The sequence below is a fragment of the Petaurus breviceps genome, unplaced genomic scaffold (genome assembly GCF_028583685.1).
Source record: "Petaurus breviceps papuanus isolate PSGF00001 unplaced genomic scaffold, PetGlider_PUasm1.0 218, whole genome shotgun sequence".
In the NCBI taxonomy this organism is placed as follows: Eukaryota; Metazoa; Chordata; class Mammalia; order Diprotodontia; family Petauridae; genus Petaurus; species Petaurus breviceps.
The window spans coordinates 9,392,258-9,407,266 of NW_027185872.1; the positions used below are offsets into that span (position 1 = coordinate 9,392,258).

At 47.5% G+C, this 15,009-nt stretch overlaps 1 protein-coding gene across 1 annotated transcript in view; it reads left to right on the forward strand.

Moving 5' to 3' along the window:
* Positions 1-277: 277 nt before the first annotated feature.
* COL28A1 (collagen type XXVIII alpha 1 chain) overlaps positions 278-15,009 on the forward strand; it is a 91,976-nt gene continuing 77,244 nt past the window's right edge. The window contains exons 1-3 of the mRNA XM_069094407.1: positions 278-398; positions 10,245-10,438; positions 10,919-11,475. Of these exons, the coding sequence (XP_068950508.1) occupies positions 10,309-10,438; positions 10,919-11,475 (687 nt within the window). The 5' untranslated portion in view covers positions 278-398; positions 10,245-10,308. The remainder of the gene's footprint in view (positions 399-10,244; positions 10,439-10,918; positions 11,476-15,009) is intronic.

Genomic DNA, 15,009 nt, shown 5'->3' on the forward strand with positions numbered 1-15,009 from the left:
AGAAGCCCTATAAAACGGATTTCAGCCACAGGCATGTGGAGAAGAGAAAAGCTGGCTCACCATGGCCAAATGTCCAGGCAGAGATGCCCTGCCAAAACCCTCTGGTCAACCAAGAGAGTAGCTGGGGAGTGCAGTCCAGCTGCGAGAGTGCCCTGTGCCTTTAAGTGTCCTCGTGTTCCCACCCAGATCTCCACCCTGGCACCGAGCCTGACCACTCAGCATCTAACTGAGGCTAATGAGCCTGATCCAGGCTCACCAAGGCTCTAGAATCAAAGCTCATTGTCATTTCCCACAGACCAGACTGTGCCTGGGCTGTCTCTCCATGGGTCAGCTCCCCTCTTGACTGCTGATACCTGCTTGGAGGCCAGCACTACATAAGATAAGACTGCTGAAGCTAGGTAAGCCCTGCCTATGACATGTGTGAATTGGACAGCTGAGTGGCTTTATACCAAGAGAAAGCATCCTGGGGTGTGCCCTTCCTTGAGCTGGGACGGGGCGGGGGGATCGCTCTGGAGTCTGTCTCTAGGGGTGCTCCCTCCTTCCCCCAAGCTCATTAGCTGGATGTGGACTGAGGCAGACAAGGAGGGCTACTCTAGGTCTTTTTTTTAAACTGCCTGACCATGGGCTTTACTTTGTTAGTGTATGGAACCCAAACCCATCCCAACACCTCCAGAAGGAAAGAGGTTTGCCTTTGGGAGCTGCTTCTTCCCAGGACAGGAACAGGGGAAGGCTGTAGCCTCCTGCTGAGGACAGGGCCTGGCAGAGCCCTGCCCAGGGATGGGGTGTCCAAGGGGCCTCCTCAGGGCAGCTCCTTCACAGGTCGGGGAGCTGCCTGCACAAGGGCTAGCACATTCCAGAAACCAAAGCATGGACTTTGGATTGAGGCTTCCTGAGGGCACCTAGTCAGACCTACCCAGAGGGAGATGGAGTGAGATCTGTGGCCATCGGGGTCTGTGGCTCAGCCAAGGGCTGGAAGACTTCGGAGTGTGGAGAGCACCCTGAAAGCAAAAGGGACAATGAGCCGAAGCCCAAGGGGACACTTAGCCTGAACTCACGCCACCCTAGAAAAGAAAAAAAGGACTCAGGAAACTTAGGTCTTGGAAAACTAAGAAAAGAGTAGACAGTAGGGGTAACGGGGGATTCGTATCTGAAAATTCCAAGGCTGGAAGAAACCTGAGTAGCCCCCCAGCCAGCATTTCACCTGTGGGTGCTAAGGCAGAGAAGCAAAGGACCTTTCCCGAGGCTACACAGGGGTTTACATTGGCTGGGGCACAGTCACACGGGTGGTTCCACCAGAAGTTACACAGGAGGTCACACAGGGGCTCGCTCGCACAGGGGGTTACACTGGGTGGGGGGCTGGTCACACCAGTAGTTACACAGGAGGTCACACAGGGGCTCGCAACAGAGGGTTACACTGGGTGGGGGGCTGGTCACACCAGTGCTCACACTGGCGGTACATGGCAGGCAGAGCTGGTCTTCCATCCCAAGCTTCAGGCTCCCCACCCACTGCTCTCCACATCCTACCACTCTCACTCGGGTTGAGCTGTTTGGGATGACTAGACAACTAAATTATCAAAGTTGTCCCATTCAGATGCTGCAAATATCAGAGATGGCATTGGGCAATGTAATGAATATCCTCAAACACACTATAAGAAGCTGGTGAATTTTGTCTTAGTGGGAGCCCTCCATGGGCTCTCTGATCTGCACACAAAGAAGGGTGTGGGGTCCTACCCCAAAACTGCCCAACCAGGCCCCTGCCGGCAGCAGAGGGGGTTCAGGATTCCCTATGTGCCAGAACCCTCTCCTGCCTGGACCCTTCCTCATGTCAGAGTAGCTTAAAGGAAGGCAGCCTCCTCACCTTCCAGCTCCCAGCCACTTTTCTGACCTCCAGCCTCTGTTTCCAAAGAGCCAGAGAGGATGGGAAAAAGAAGAGGCAGTCAAGTTGTGCCCTGGCCTGAAGGGGAGGAGGTGGGTCCAGATACATAATCAGGAGGCGGATTTGGCAGGATGACCCCTTTGTGAGATCTCTTGTGACCTCAGGATACCAGGCTAGTGACTCACCTGCAGAAGCATCTTCCCACCCCCCTAGAGTGTGAGCCCTTTGGGAGAAAGGATCCTGTTGTGACTCATCTTCAGATCTCCCCAGTACCCCAGCGCAAAGCGTCTGCCTGAGAAACTTTTGCTGACCCCGTGAGTGAGTGAGTGTGTTTGTGTGCTATGTGGAGTCTGAGGAGGAAGGGGACTGGAGCTACTTCCAAGGGCTGGTCACAATGCAACAGAGGAAGAGAGGTCCCTTCAGGACTGAGAGAGAGGGAAACTCCCAGAGACCAGGCGCTGGTGGGTTAGTCTTTGTTCCCAATACCCAACATATGGCAGACATTTGCAAAATGTTTTTTGAATGAATGAGTGAGTGAATTAGTGGGTGAATAAATGAAGTTGAGGTATTCCACCCAATCCTGAACAAAACTCCTCTTCACGATGGGTGGTTATCCTTGACTCAAAGTCCTCCAGGTAAAGGGAACTCACTTCCTCCTTAGGCCACTCACTGCACTTGGGAGATAGTTTGGAAGGATGACATGTTTGGTGCATCAGGTCTTTGAAGGAAAGGCAGAGATCATAGGGACCTTAAATTCTAAGCCTAAGGAATTGGAACTTTTCTTAGTGGGCAATAGGAACTACTGATGACTGGAGAGGAGAGAAGGGGAATGGATTTGTGTTTGAGGCCGATGGAAGCTATTTACAAGGTGAATGGGAGGGCAGAGGATGGAGGTGGGAAGCCTAGTCCAAGCAGGTGGGAAATGGGACCTTCAAACCACATGCCCCTCAGTCTCCTTCTTGCTACCTTCTCTAGGCTCCCTCCTGCCAGCCCCTCCTCCAGCCTCCCCCCTGCCAGCCTCCCTCTTTTCAACTCTTTTCCTGACAGCCTCTCCCACCCCCATCTCCATCCTGGCAGCCTCTCTGCTCCTCATGAGCAGACCAGCTGGACTTCAGCAGGTCTGGCTGGGGAAGCTGGGAAGATAGAGCTCATCCTGAGGAAAGAAGAAGGACACAGCAGAGTGTGTGTGGACACTCCACAGCTGCCCAATCTTCTACTCCCCCGCCCCAATCATCCTGGAGGCCCAGAACTGACCAGCCTGAGTTAGATGAGCCATAGAGACCCAATGTTGATATCACTGACCCAGACTCCATCCATCCTCATCTCTAGGATAGCCATTTTGTAGAGCAAATACCCTGTGTAGGCTGACACGCTGTCCTTTGCCCCTCTCAGCTCATACCTCCTTCATCATAGGATCCTGGAGAGTTGGGATGCCAATACTGTCTGACTGCTCCTTCTCAGCCTCCTTTCCTGTATTCTCCTGCTGAGTGCATTCCAGCCTATCTTCATCTGTCCCTTAAGACTTTGCCCTGGACCCTCTTCCCTGCCCTCCCCTCCCCTCCGCTCCCCTTCCCTCTCTTCTATCTCTACACTCTCTCCTAGTGATCTCACCAGCTGCCAGGGGTTTCATTGCTATCTGTGTGCTGACCCCTCCTAGGTCGGTCCCTCCATCCTTGGTCTTTCTTGTGAATGTCTGTCTGGAATCACTGGCTGGCTACTGGACATGCTCAATGTCTAGTCTCAAATTCAGCTTGACTGACAGAGCCCATTCTCTTTTCCCCAGACTTCTCTATTTCTGTGAAGGGGTTCACCCTGGTGCTGGTTGTCTGCATTTGTAATCTGAGAGTCACTCTTTATGCTTCTATGGTCCCCCAACCCCCCTCCACGTTATTAACAATGGCTTATGGATTTTACCTTCACATGAACACCCGTCTCATCCCTCCTCTTCTCTCTTTTTAAATTTTTTTTCAATTAGCAAGCATTTATTTTTTTCTTTCCCAACTCTGCCCATCATCACCGCCACCCCTGCCAATGGTGAAAAAGGAAAGAAAAGCAAAGCTCTTCTAACGAGCATGCACGATCACCAAGAGCTTTCTCGTGCTGGTCATGGCCACCACATAGGCTTATTCTGCACCTTGAGTTCAGGAGGTGAGGGGGTTTTTTCACCATGGCTCTTCTGGAATCATTGTTGGTCACTGCATTAATAGGATTCTGAAGTGTCTCAAAGTTGGTCTTCACAATGTTGTTTTGTATGAACTGTTCTCCTTCGTTCTGCATCAGTTCACCCAAGTCTTCCCAGGTTTCTCTGAAACCATCCCTTCCATCATTTCTTATGGCACAACACTATCTATTACACCCTTATTGCATAATTTGTTTAACTATTCCTCGACTTATGGACATCCACTTTATTTCCAGGTTTTGCTACTACAAAAAGAGCTTCCATAAATATGTTTGTGTATAATGGACTTTTTTCTCTTTCTTTGATCTCTTAGGGGTATAGACCTAGTAATAGTGTTGGTGGGTTCATTTAGTAACTTTAGAGGCATAGTCCAGAATTGCTTTCCAGAACTGCTGGGCTAAATCACAGTTTCACTAATAGTTCATTAATATACCTGTTTGCCTAAAGCCGTCTACTATTTGTCATTTTTCACTTTTGCTAATCTGATAGGTATGGAGTTATTCATTTGAAATATTTTTCACATGGCTATTAATAGGTTGGATTTCTGTCCTTGGAAAATGCCTGCTTGGGGCAGCCAGGTAGCACAGCGAGTAAGAGCACCGGCCCCAGTGTCGGGATGACCTGGGGATCGAATCTGGGCTCAGACACTTAGCACCCACCCAGAAAGACCTGACCGTGTAACCTTGAGCAAGTTACTTAACCCAATTGCTTAGGGGCAGCCAGGTGGCTCAGTGAGTAAGAGCACCGGCCCCAGAGTCGGGATGACCTGGGGATCGAATCCAGGCTCAGATACTTAGCACCACACCCAGAAATAACTGGCTGTGTAACCTTGAGCAAGTTACTTAACCCCAATTGCTTTAAAAAAAAATGCCTGCTCATATCCTTTGGCAATTTTTTATTTGGGGAATGGCTGTTATTTAGGGTTAGGGTTATAAACTTGAATCAATTCTTTATATATTTTGGATATATGTCAAAGAAACTTGCTGAAGAGATTTTTCTTCCAGTAAGCTGTTTCCTTTCTAATCTTGGCTGCATTGTTTTCATTTGTGTAAACCCCTGTAAGTTTTACATAATCAGAATTGCTCCTTTTATTTTCTCTGGTTTTTGGTCATGAACTCTTCCTCTATCCATAGATATGAAAAGTAATTTCTTCCTTGCTCCTCTTTTTTTTATGGTGTGACCTTTTATGTCTAAGTCATGTGTCCATTCAGAGCTAATTTTGATACTTGTTATAAGATGTTAGTTAACTTACTTCTGCCAATTTCCCTTCCATTTTTCCTGAAGTTTTTGGTTGAGTGGTGAGTACTTACCTCAGTTGCCAGGATCTCTTATCAAGAACTAGGCTACTGAGTTTCTTGGCTTCTATATGATGTAGATCTAATCTATTCTACAGATCATTCTCCTTATGTCTTAATTAGTACTAAATCATTTAGATGATTATTGTTTGTAGTATAGTTTGAGATCTGATTCTGCTAAACTCCTTCCTTACCATTTTTTCCCATTATTTTCTCTTGAAATTCTTAACCATTTGTTCCTCTAGATAAATATAAGGCCATCCTTTGGTTGTTTGATTTTTATAGCACTGACTAAGTAAATTAACTTAAGTAGCATTGTCATTTTATTGCATTGGCTTGGCCTACCCATGAGCCATGAGAATTTCTCCAATTATTTAGTTTTGTCTTGATTACCATAAAGAATATTTCATAAAGCACTTAGACACTATCTGATTTGAGCTGCACAGCATTATGGTGCTATCATTTGGATTTTTTTCCTTTTCATTTGTTTATTTATTTAATATTTTATTCTTTACCAATTACATATAAAAACATATCTTAACATTTTTAAATTGAGTTTCACATTCTCTTTCTCCTTTCTTTCCCTGCCCCTTTATTGGGAAGGCAAGCAATTTGATATAGGTTATATATGTGCAGTCATACGAAACATATTTCCATATTAGTCATTAGTCACAGATCAAAAAAAACCCAAACCAGAAAAATAAAGAAAGTTTTAAAAAGTATGCTTCAATCTACATCTACTCCATCAATTCTTTCCATGGGAGATAACACTTTTCAGCATAAGTCCTTTGCAATTGTTTTGGTTCATTGTATTGCGGAAAACACCTAAGTCATTCACAGTTATAATATTGCTGTTACTGTGCAAAATGTTCTCCTGATTCTACTCACCTCACTTTGCATAAGTTTATATAAGCCTTTCCAGATTTTTCTGAAAGCATCCTGCTTGTCATTTCTCATAGCACAATAATATTTCATCACAATCATATACCATGACTTTTTTAGCCATTCCCCAATTGATAGGCACCCCTTCAACTTCCAATTCTTTGCTACCACAAAAAAAGCTGCCAGAAATATTTTTTGTACATATAGGTCCTTTTCCTTTTTTTTCCTCTTTGAGATACAGATCTAGTACTGGCATTCTTGGGTCAAATTATGTGCACAGCTTGATTGCCCTTTGGGCATAGTTCCAAATTGCTCTCCAGAATGGTTGGATCAGTTCATTACTCCACCAATAATGTATTAGGGTCCCAATTTTCCCAAATTCCTTCCAACACTTGTCATTTTTTTTTCCTTTCTGTCATATTAGCCTGACTCCCCCAGTCCTCTCTCCCTTCTGTCAGCCCTGCCCCTTTCTTTTATCCCCTTCCCCTTCTACTTCCTTTTAGGGTAAGGTAGCTTTCTGTGCCCAACTAGGTACATGTTATTCCCTTTTTGAATCAGTTCCAAGGAGAATAAAGTTCAAGCACTGCCCCCCTACCTTCCCCATCTTCCCCTTCATTATAAAAGCTCTTTTATAAATCTTTTATGTGAAATAATTTGCCCCATTCTATCTTTCCTTTTCCCTTTCTCTGCATGCATTTCTCTTTCACACCCCTTCATTTTATTTTTTTAGATTTCATTCCATCATATTCAACTCACACCCACACCCTTCTGTATCCTTCTAACTGCACTGATAGTAATAAAAAGTTCTTAGGAATAACAAGCATCATCTTCCCATGTAGAAATTGAAACAGTTTAATCCTATTGAATCTCTTATGATTTCTCTTTCCTGTTTACCTTTTTATGTTTCTTTTTAGTCTTGCATTTGAATGTCAAATTTTCCGTTTGGTTCTTATCTTTTCATCAGGAATGATGAAAGTACTCATTTTCATTAAATATACATTTCCCCTCTGAAGGATTATACTCAGTTTTGCTGGGTAGGTGATTCTTGGTTGTGATACTCTCTCCTTTGCCCTCTGGTGTATCATATTTAAGCCCTCCAATCCTTTAAGGTAGAAACTGCTAAATCTGTGTGATCCTCATTGCGGCCCCATAATATGTGATCTGTTTCTTTCTGGCTTTTTTGTAACATTTTCTCCTTGACCTGGGAGCTCTAGAATTTAGTTATAATATTCCTGGGAGTTTGCATTTTGGGATTTCTTTCAAGAGGTGATAAGTGTTTTCTTTCAATTTCTCTTATTACTCTGTTTCTAAAATATCAGGGCAGTTTTCCTCAATAATTTCTTGAAAGATTATGTCTGATGTTTCATTCTAATGGCAAAAACTCTATAGTGAAATTTATTTTCAAGATTTGTCAAAAGCTATATAAAAAACAAAAACAAATATTTCTTGGACTTGTTTTAAACAATCAGACTACTATTTCCTGGTTGATTGCATATATTTCTATGATGCCATAACTGAGGAAAGATGTGTTTACTACTCTCCTGATGTCTATGAGTGACCACAAGCAGTATTTTCCACCCTGGAACTGTGACCATGATCCCTGCTCTCCTGTGGTTACAAGCTCTGGTGTACTAGTCCCTCCTGGGACTGTGACCCAGATCCATGTATGAGCAATGCAATAGTCTTGCACCCAGTGCCAGAAAAGGGGCCCCTGTAATTTCCTCCTGATCAGTTGCCTGACCCTCTTATTGTCTGTAAGTTGCTGCTGATTCACCTTCTGCTGTCTTGCCTGGGCATTGCCTGCATGGACAGGGCTCTACTTTGTGTGACAGTGTGCCAGACCTTCCGCTCCAAACTTCTAAGTTACCTTGGGCTGGAACATTGTTTTGCCTAATTCTTTTGTGGGTTCTGCCACTCCAGAATTTGTTTTGAGGCATCATGTTTAAAGTTACTTGGAGAGGAATTAGGGGGAGCTCAGGTGAGTTTCTGCCTTTTTGCTGCCATCTTGGTTCCTCCCCCTCTCCTGCAGGTGCTATCATTAACCCTATTTTAATTTATATTTTTAGCTGACTCTCTGGTTCTCTCAGTAAACTATCATATAATCTGGAGGGGGAAACCTTCTTTGCCTATACTTATCTCCTCAATTTCTTTTTTTTTTAATTAAAGCAATTGGGGTTAAGTAACTTGCCCAAGGTTACATAGCCAATTTTTTTTGTATGGGTGTTAAGTATCTGAGGCCAGAACCGATTTGGGTCCTCCCAACTCTGGGGCCGGCACTCTTACTGTGCCACCTAGCTGCCCCCAATTTCTAACACTGTCAAATAGTAGCAGTAATACCATCCTTGCCCCGATCTTACTGGAAAGCCTCTACTTATCCCCATTTCATATAATATTTGCTCATGGTTTTAGATAAACATCACTTACCATCCTGAGGAAAGGTCTGTCTATTCATGTGTTTTCTAGGGTGTGTGTTTTTAATATAAATCAGAAATGGGTATTGTATTTTTTCAAAAGCTCATTTCTGCAACCATTGATATCATTATATGATTGTTGCTGTTCTTTCTATAATATAGTCTATTATGTTTCTAGTTTTCCAGATATTGAACAACCCTACAATTCTGCATAAATCCAACCTGGTCAGAATTTATCATCTTTTTGATACCATTCCTTGGATTCTTTGCTAATGCTTTATTTACAAATTTTGCATCAGTGTTCATTAGGTATATTAGTCAATAATTTTCCTTCTCTGTTTTGCTTCTTTCTGTTTTAGACATCCACACCATATTTTTATCATGAGGAGTTTTATAGGATTCTTTCCTTTCCTACCTTTGCAAGTGATTTGGATAGTGCTAGAATTAATCATTCTATAAAGGTTTGATAGAATTTATGTATTCATCTGGTCCCGTTTTTGTTTGTTCATCTGTAAAATGGGATTAATCATATCCCTTGTCTCACAAGGTTTATGTGAAATTCAAACAGATAATATGTGAAAGTGCTCTGCAAAACTGGAGGCATTATGTACATGCCAGTTATGGTGATAATGTTGTTTCCCTGATCCTAACCTTTCAGTGGCTCCCTATTACCCCAGGATAAAATGCAAGCTTCTGCCACACAGGGTCATTTGACCTATCCTTCTAGGAGGTCTGCTCAGCATTCTAACCAAACTGGCTGAAAGCGTCCTGTCCTGGCTGCCTCTAAGCCTAGACAGGCATCTCTCTGCCCCTCTGCCTCTTGAGGAGCTGGTTTCCCTCAGGACTCATCTCCATCCATCCAGTTTGCCCCACTCCCACTCCCTCCTCCAAACATCTTGTGCTTGATATCAGACGTGTAGAACGGAAGCTCTTGGAGGGCAGGGCCACTGTGCCTCTGTCTCTGTGTCCCCAGAACCTTGTACAGTGCACAAAGTACATGCTTGTGGCTAAATCTCTGCTGTTGCATTGAATTGAATGAGCTTAACCTTAGAGAAGCTTAAAGAGGAAACCAAATTGAAGTCAGAAACACAGTCCTCTGCATGTATGTGCGCGCACACTTGTCTGTATATGTGTGTACACATGTACATGTGTTAATATAGGCACACACATGTGTGTGCACATGAGTTGCATTATTGTGTTGGCATGTGGGGGCAGTGCACATCTGTCTACATTGTGATGTGTGGGCACAGGTATGCATGATGGCATTTGTTTGGCATATGTGTGTAAGCTCATCATGTATGGGTGCATGTGTATACATGTGCTGGTGTATATGGGGGAATGTGTGTATGTGGGGAGAGGGTGCTTTGAGAGTAAGGGGGTGGGGGAGGATCCTCATTTTCAGGGCTCACAGGTGCAACCCTGGCCAGGCTGCCAGTTATTGAACAAGACAAGAAAGCCCCTTCGGGCCCCTGCTGGCCTGGGCTGCCCAGGGATGCCTGTGTCTCCTGCTGCAGCCAGAATGCCAGGTGGCAGCCTCTTTGGGGAGACCTTCCCTCTGGTCAGCTGCCAACTCTGGACAAACCTTGCTCCTTCATTCCCAGGAGGATCACAGCCTGGCCCCCATTCCCCGGCTGTGGAGCAGAAGCTTTTGCGTCAGGGGCCAGGATGTGGACCAGCCGCCCTGCTCTGTGCCTACTCCTTTGGGTGGCTGTGGTAACTCTCCAAGTGCATGGCCAGCGGAAGAAGGGGCCAAAGGGTAACCTGACATCGTCATCCAGGAGAGGTGGCCCGCAGGGTGAGAGAGTTTTCTTATCACTTTCTTTAGCTAGCTAGAAGGACGCCATGAGGTTTTGAGAAGTCTCAAGGTAAGCGCTGACTTGCCTTGGCCCCTGTCTGTTCCTTGGGCTGCCCAGTCTCCACTGCCCGGCAGACCAGCAGACTCCCTCGGCTTCACCCTGTCTCCGTGACTTCTGAAAGGGAACCTCCCAGCAGCTTGTGGTTTGAGAAGTGGACAGACCAGGGTTTGCCGTCGGAGCATATGCTGCCGGGCGTCCAGCTGGGAGACGGCGGCCTCTCTGGGCCCCCTCGCACCTCTAGCAGGACTGACTCGGGGCTGAGGCCCGTCAGACTCCCGCCCTCTTTGGGGAGGGCCAGGGGAAGGAGGGCTGAGCCCCTGCGCCTGGACGGCTTTGTGGCCGCGGTCTGGGCGTCGGCACTCGGCCTCCTCTGCTGCGCTCCAGCGGCCCCTCTCGCTTAGGCGCTCCTTCTGTTTCAGGCTCCACCTGCCTCATCGACATGCTCTTCATCCTGGACAGTTCAGAGAGCTCCAAGATCGTCCTCTTCGACAGACAGAAAGCGTTTGTCAGTAGTCTCAGCGACAAGATTTCCCGCAGGCCTCTGGACTCCTCAGGCGGCCACGACGTCAGGCTGGCGGCTCTGCAGTTCAGCAGCTCTGTCCAAGTGGACCAGCCCTTTGCCTCCTGGAGAGGGCTGCAGGGTTTCCAGCAGGGGGTCCGGTCGATGCGCCTCATCGGGCAAGGCACCTTCTCCTCCTACGCCATCTCCAATGCCACGCGTCTCTTCCAGAAAGAGGGCCGTGATGGCGGCGCGAAAGTGGCTGTGCTCATGACCGATGGCGTCGACCACCCTAAGAACCCCGATGTCCACGGCGTTTCGGACGCAGCCCGGAGTCTGGGCATCTCCTTTGTCCCTGTCGGCCTTTCCCGGGTGGCCAATGAAGCCAAACTTCGGCTGATCTCGGGGGATTCCTCTGGCAAACCCATCCCACTGTTGAGTGACCCTAACGTTACTGAGAATGTGCAGCGTCAGCTGGTAAGTCAGAATTCATTCTATACTCTAGGCTTCTTCTGCGCGTGGGAGGGTCCCGTGAGTCAGAGTTGGACGATGAACTCAGGAGTGGCCCTTGGCAGCAGGGGGAAGAAGGGGGGCCTGCCTCTTTCGGAGGTGATCCAGGGTCTTCCCAGGCAGGGTTACCGGCGGCTTTCCTGGCTAAGCATCACCAGAGCCGTAGAAGCGTCACTTCCTGTGCCTTCTGGGACTTCCCAGACCATAGGGCCCTTCTCTGACCATGTCCCCACAGGGCAGGGACTGTCTGTCCTCAGAACCTGACCCAACCCCGCCCCCAATCAGTGCTTACAAAGATCCTTATGTTCTTTAGCACATTCTAGCACTTTGTTCAGGTGGGTCAACTTGTGTTCCACTGTGACTTTCAGGTCTTTCTCAGCTCTACCTGGATGTGTCAGTTTTTGCCTTGAACACATCTCTTTGGAGCTTGTTTCATCCCAAAGCATTCCTCCATAGCCTGCCCTTAATGCATCCCAGGAGTTTCTAATTCCCCCTCATGGTCCATTGCTTTGGTGTTAAGGACCTTGCCTAATTTGTTGTCCCTGACAAACTGCAGCTTCCGGAGTCCTTCTGTCTGTCCTTTTGTGTTCACTGCGCACTTGTCTGGCCTTGGCCTTCTATCACCTGCTCTCTGACTCTGCTGTGCTGGGCAGCACTGGACCCTTCATTCCAAAGTGCTGCTTAAGCTGGAAACCTGTAGTAGAAGATGACTCCCTGGCCATGAGCCGCTCACCTCCGGGCTCATTTCCTAAGCAGAAGAGGGTGCCTGCCTGACCCCTATGCATTGCCGCTACCCAGGGTGTGCTGGTGAATGTTAACACCCACCCCCCCCGCAAATGTACATGTGGTATATCATAAAATGTAATCTCCACCATTTACAATTTTCTCCATCACTTTTTAAAGTCTAGACCATGAACAGAGCAAAACTCCAGCCCAAATTTGCAGCATTGCTCATATCTGAGGTGTAAATGCTTTCATTGAAATGTTAACAAGCCCCTCTCCTGAGCTTGGGGTAGCTGCCCCAGACCCACTTCTGCTCCTGTCCACCCACCCCCGACCCCCGGGGAGGTCAGGCTGCCCTTTGGGGCCTCCAGCCCCTCCCTCTGCCCCAATCTTACCCTCTCCTGGGTCATAGAGGTAGGAAGGCCTCTCGGAAGAAGCCCCCTTTTTAGTATATCTCACCCCAAAAGAACCCTAGACTGCATTCTTCCCCCTCTGTACACTTTGCTTGGTTCCATGGTTTCTGGTCAGGTTGGGACAGGAGAAGCAGATGAGTTTCTGATCCCTTCCATCCCACCCCACTGCCCTCAACCACTTGTTAAAGAATCTGGGAACCAAGAGTCTCTGTGCACAGCCTCCCTGACCCCAGCTCCTCTGAGCTTGTAACCCTTTGCTGAAACTTTTACTCCTGGGGGACCTACCTGTGTTTACTTTTTAGGCTTTGCCTAGAGCAGGTACTTAGTTGATAATATAATTTAATTTAATTCACTATTGCACACCTCTAATGCTAATTCAAGTGGAAAAGTCATGGATCTGGAGTCAGAAGACCTAGGTTCACATCTTGGCTTTACTTTTGGGTCATTGGCCAAGCTGTACAACCTCTCTGGGCCTCAGTCACCCCCTCTGTAAAAATGAAGGGTCTGGACTCACTGTCCTCATAGACGCCTTGCAGCCCTGAACTTCTGAGCCTCGAGCTGGGGCTCTCTCCTGTCCCTTTCATCCTTTATTGCCCATTTCCCTTCAGACTCTCCTTTCTGTTTCCATCTGACCTAGAACCCCTTCATAGCATCATCACTGTGGGATGGCTCCTCCCCACCTTCCTTCTCCTGTTCCCTTTGTCTGCTAGTCCATGTTAGCCTCTGTCTCCTTTCTTAGACACTGACCCTTTGCAAACAGCTCCTGCAAACCCACCCATTCCAGGAAGCGGCCTCTGAGCCGGGGTTGGGCTCCTGACCACACTGCTGGGTCAGAACCATCTTCATAGGACATCTGGGCCCTATAGCCAACCCCTTACCCCCACTGCCCAGGGACCCTGGAGCGGGTGGACTTTGTGCTTTGTTGGAAATTCCCTGGGCCCTTGTGTACCTCAAGACCAATGGTGTTGTCATGGAGATGGTGAATTCAAACCTACAGGAGACCCGGGGATTTTCATATTTATTTGGTCACTACTATTATGCTTTCAACTGAAAAACTGCAAACTTTCCAAACCGAAGAGTCAGACCCTCAGACCCAGCAGGGCCCCAGAGTCCACCCAGCCCCAAAAAAGAGAGTCTCCAGGATGCCCAGGACGAGAGCCAGAGGCCCACCCTCTCCAGGCAGCCCAGGTGGCTTCTGGATCCTTGCCTTTCCATTGCAGGGAGTTTCTCCTGATGTCTTGAACTGTCACCTCCCAGCGCTCCTGGTTCTGTCTTGGGGGCCAGACAGCTCTTCTACAGGACAGGTTTTCAAAGGCTTGAAGCTGATTCTCTGGTGTCCCACCTCTACCCCTTCCCTGGGGGCCTTCACTGCCACAGGCTAAACCTCTCTGCCCTTCCAGCTGATTCATGGCAAGCCTTCCCTGGCCCATGTTGTCCCTGGGAAGTTGACTTTGTGAAGACAAGTGGAGAACTTTCTAAGACTTCTTTTAGGGGCTGTATTTGAAATAGATCTCTGGATAGCTGGATGGAGATGTTACTGTGTGACCTGACCTTTCTGGGTCTGTAAAATAAGGGAGTTGGACGAGGGGGCCCCTTCCAGCATGAGACCCAGGATCCTGTGAAAGCAGAAGCTTCCAAGAAAAAAAACACAGATGGGGGACAAGAACTGCCAGCCTTCTGAGCACCCTTGGTGATAGAATAGACTGGTCATCCATTTTAGAAACAGACCTTAAAATGTCCACTGTTACATGTTGAGGGTTTTCTTTTGTTTTTGACATTTGAGAATGAGAACTTTGACTAGGAGGCCTTTGGCTTGCTCAGCCCAATGCCATGGGTGATATGTAGACACTGGCAAGACCAAGTTTTCTCAGGATTCCCCAGTGGGGAAAAAGGCTTCTACTTGCCAGCCAAGGCCCATCTCTCAGCATAGGCCTTGACTGTAACAGACGGAGAGAGAGAGAAGCCTCAGGTTGGTCAATGCCTTGTGGAGTCTCCGTCTGATAAAGGGAGACAAGGAGTCTGCGAGGAGGGCAGATCTCTGCTTGCCTCTGTGGACCAAAGGGGTCTGCATGTGTCTGGCTGGCCTCAAGCATGGATTTCATCTAGAATTTCCCTTGCTTGTGGCTGGAGAGTAAGAAGTGAGTCCCCTGTAATGGATATCCCCTGGTTATGAGCAGTCAGGACCAGTGGCTGAGGAAGTCTGGAAGACAGGCTGGGGTGATGACCATGCAGAAAGTGACTGGGGCCTTGAAGCTTTGTCCTGGCGGGCTCTGTGTCCCCGTGGCCATTGCCCCCTCCACTCTTTCCTTTGAGAAGCCTCTGGTAGGGGTCAGGATGGGAGCGGGAAATGGAAACAGCATGGGAC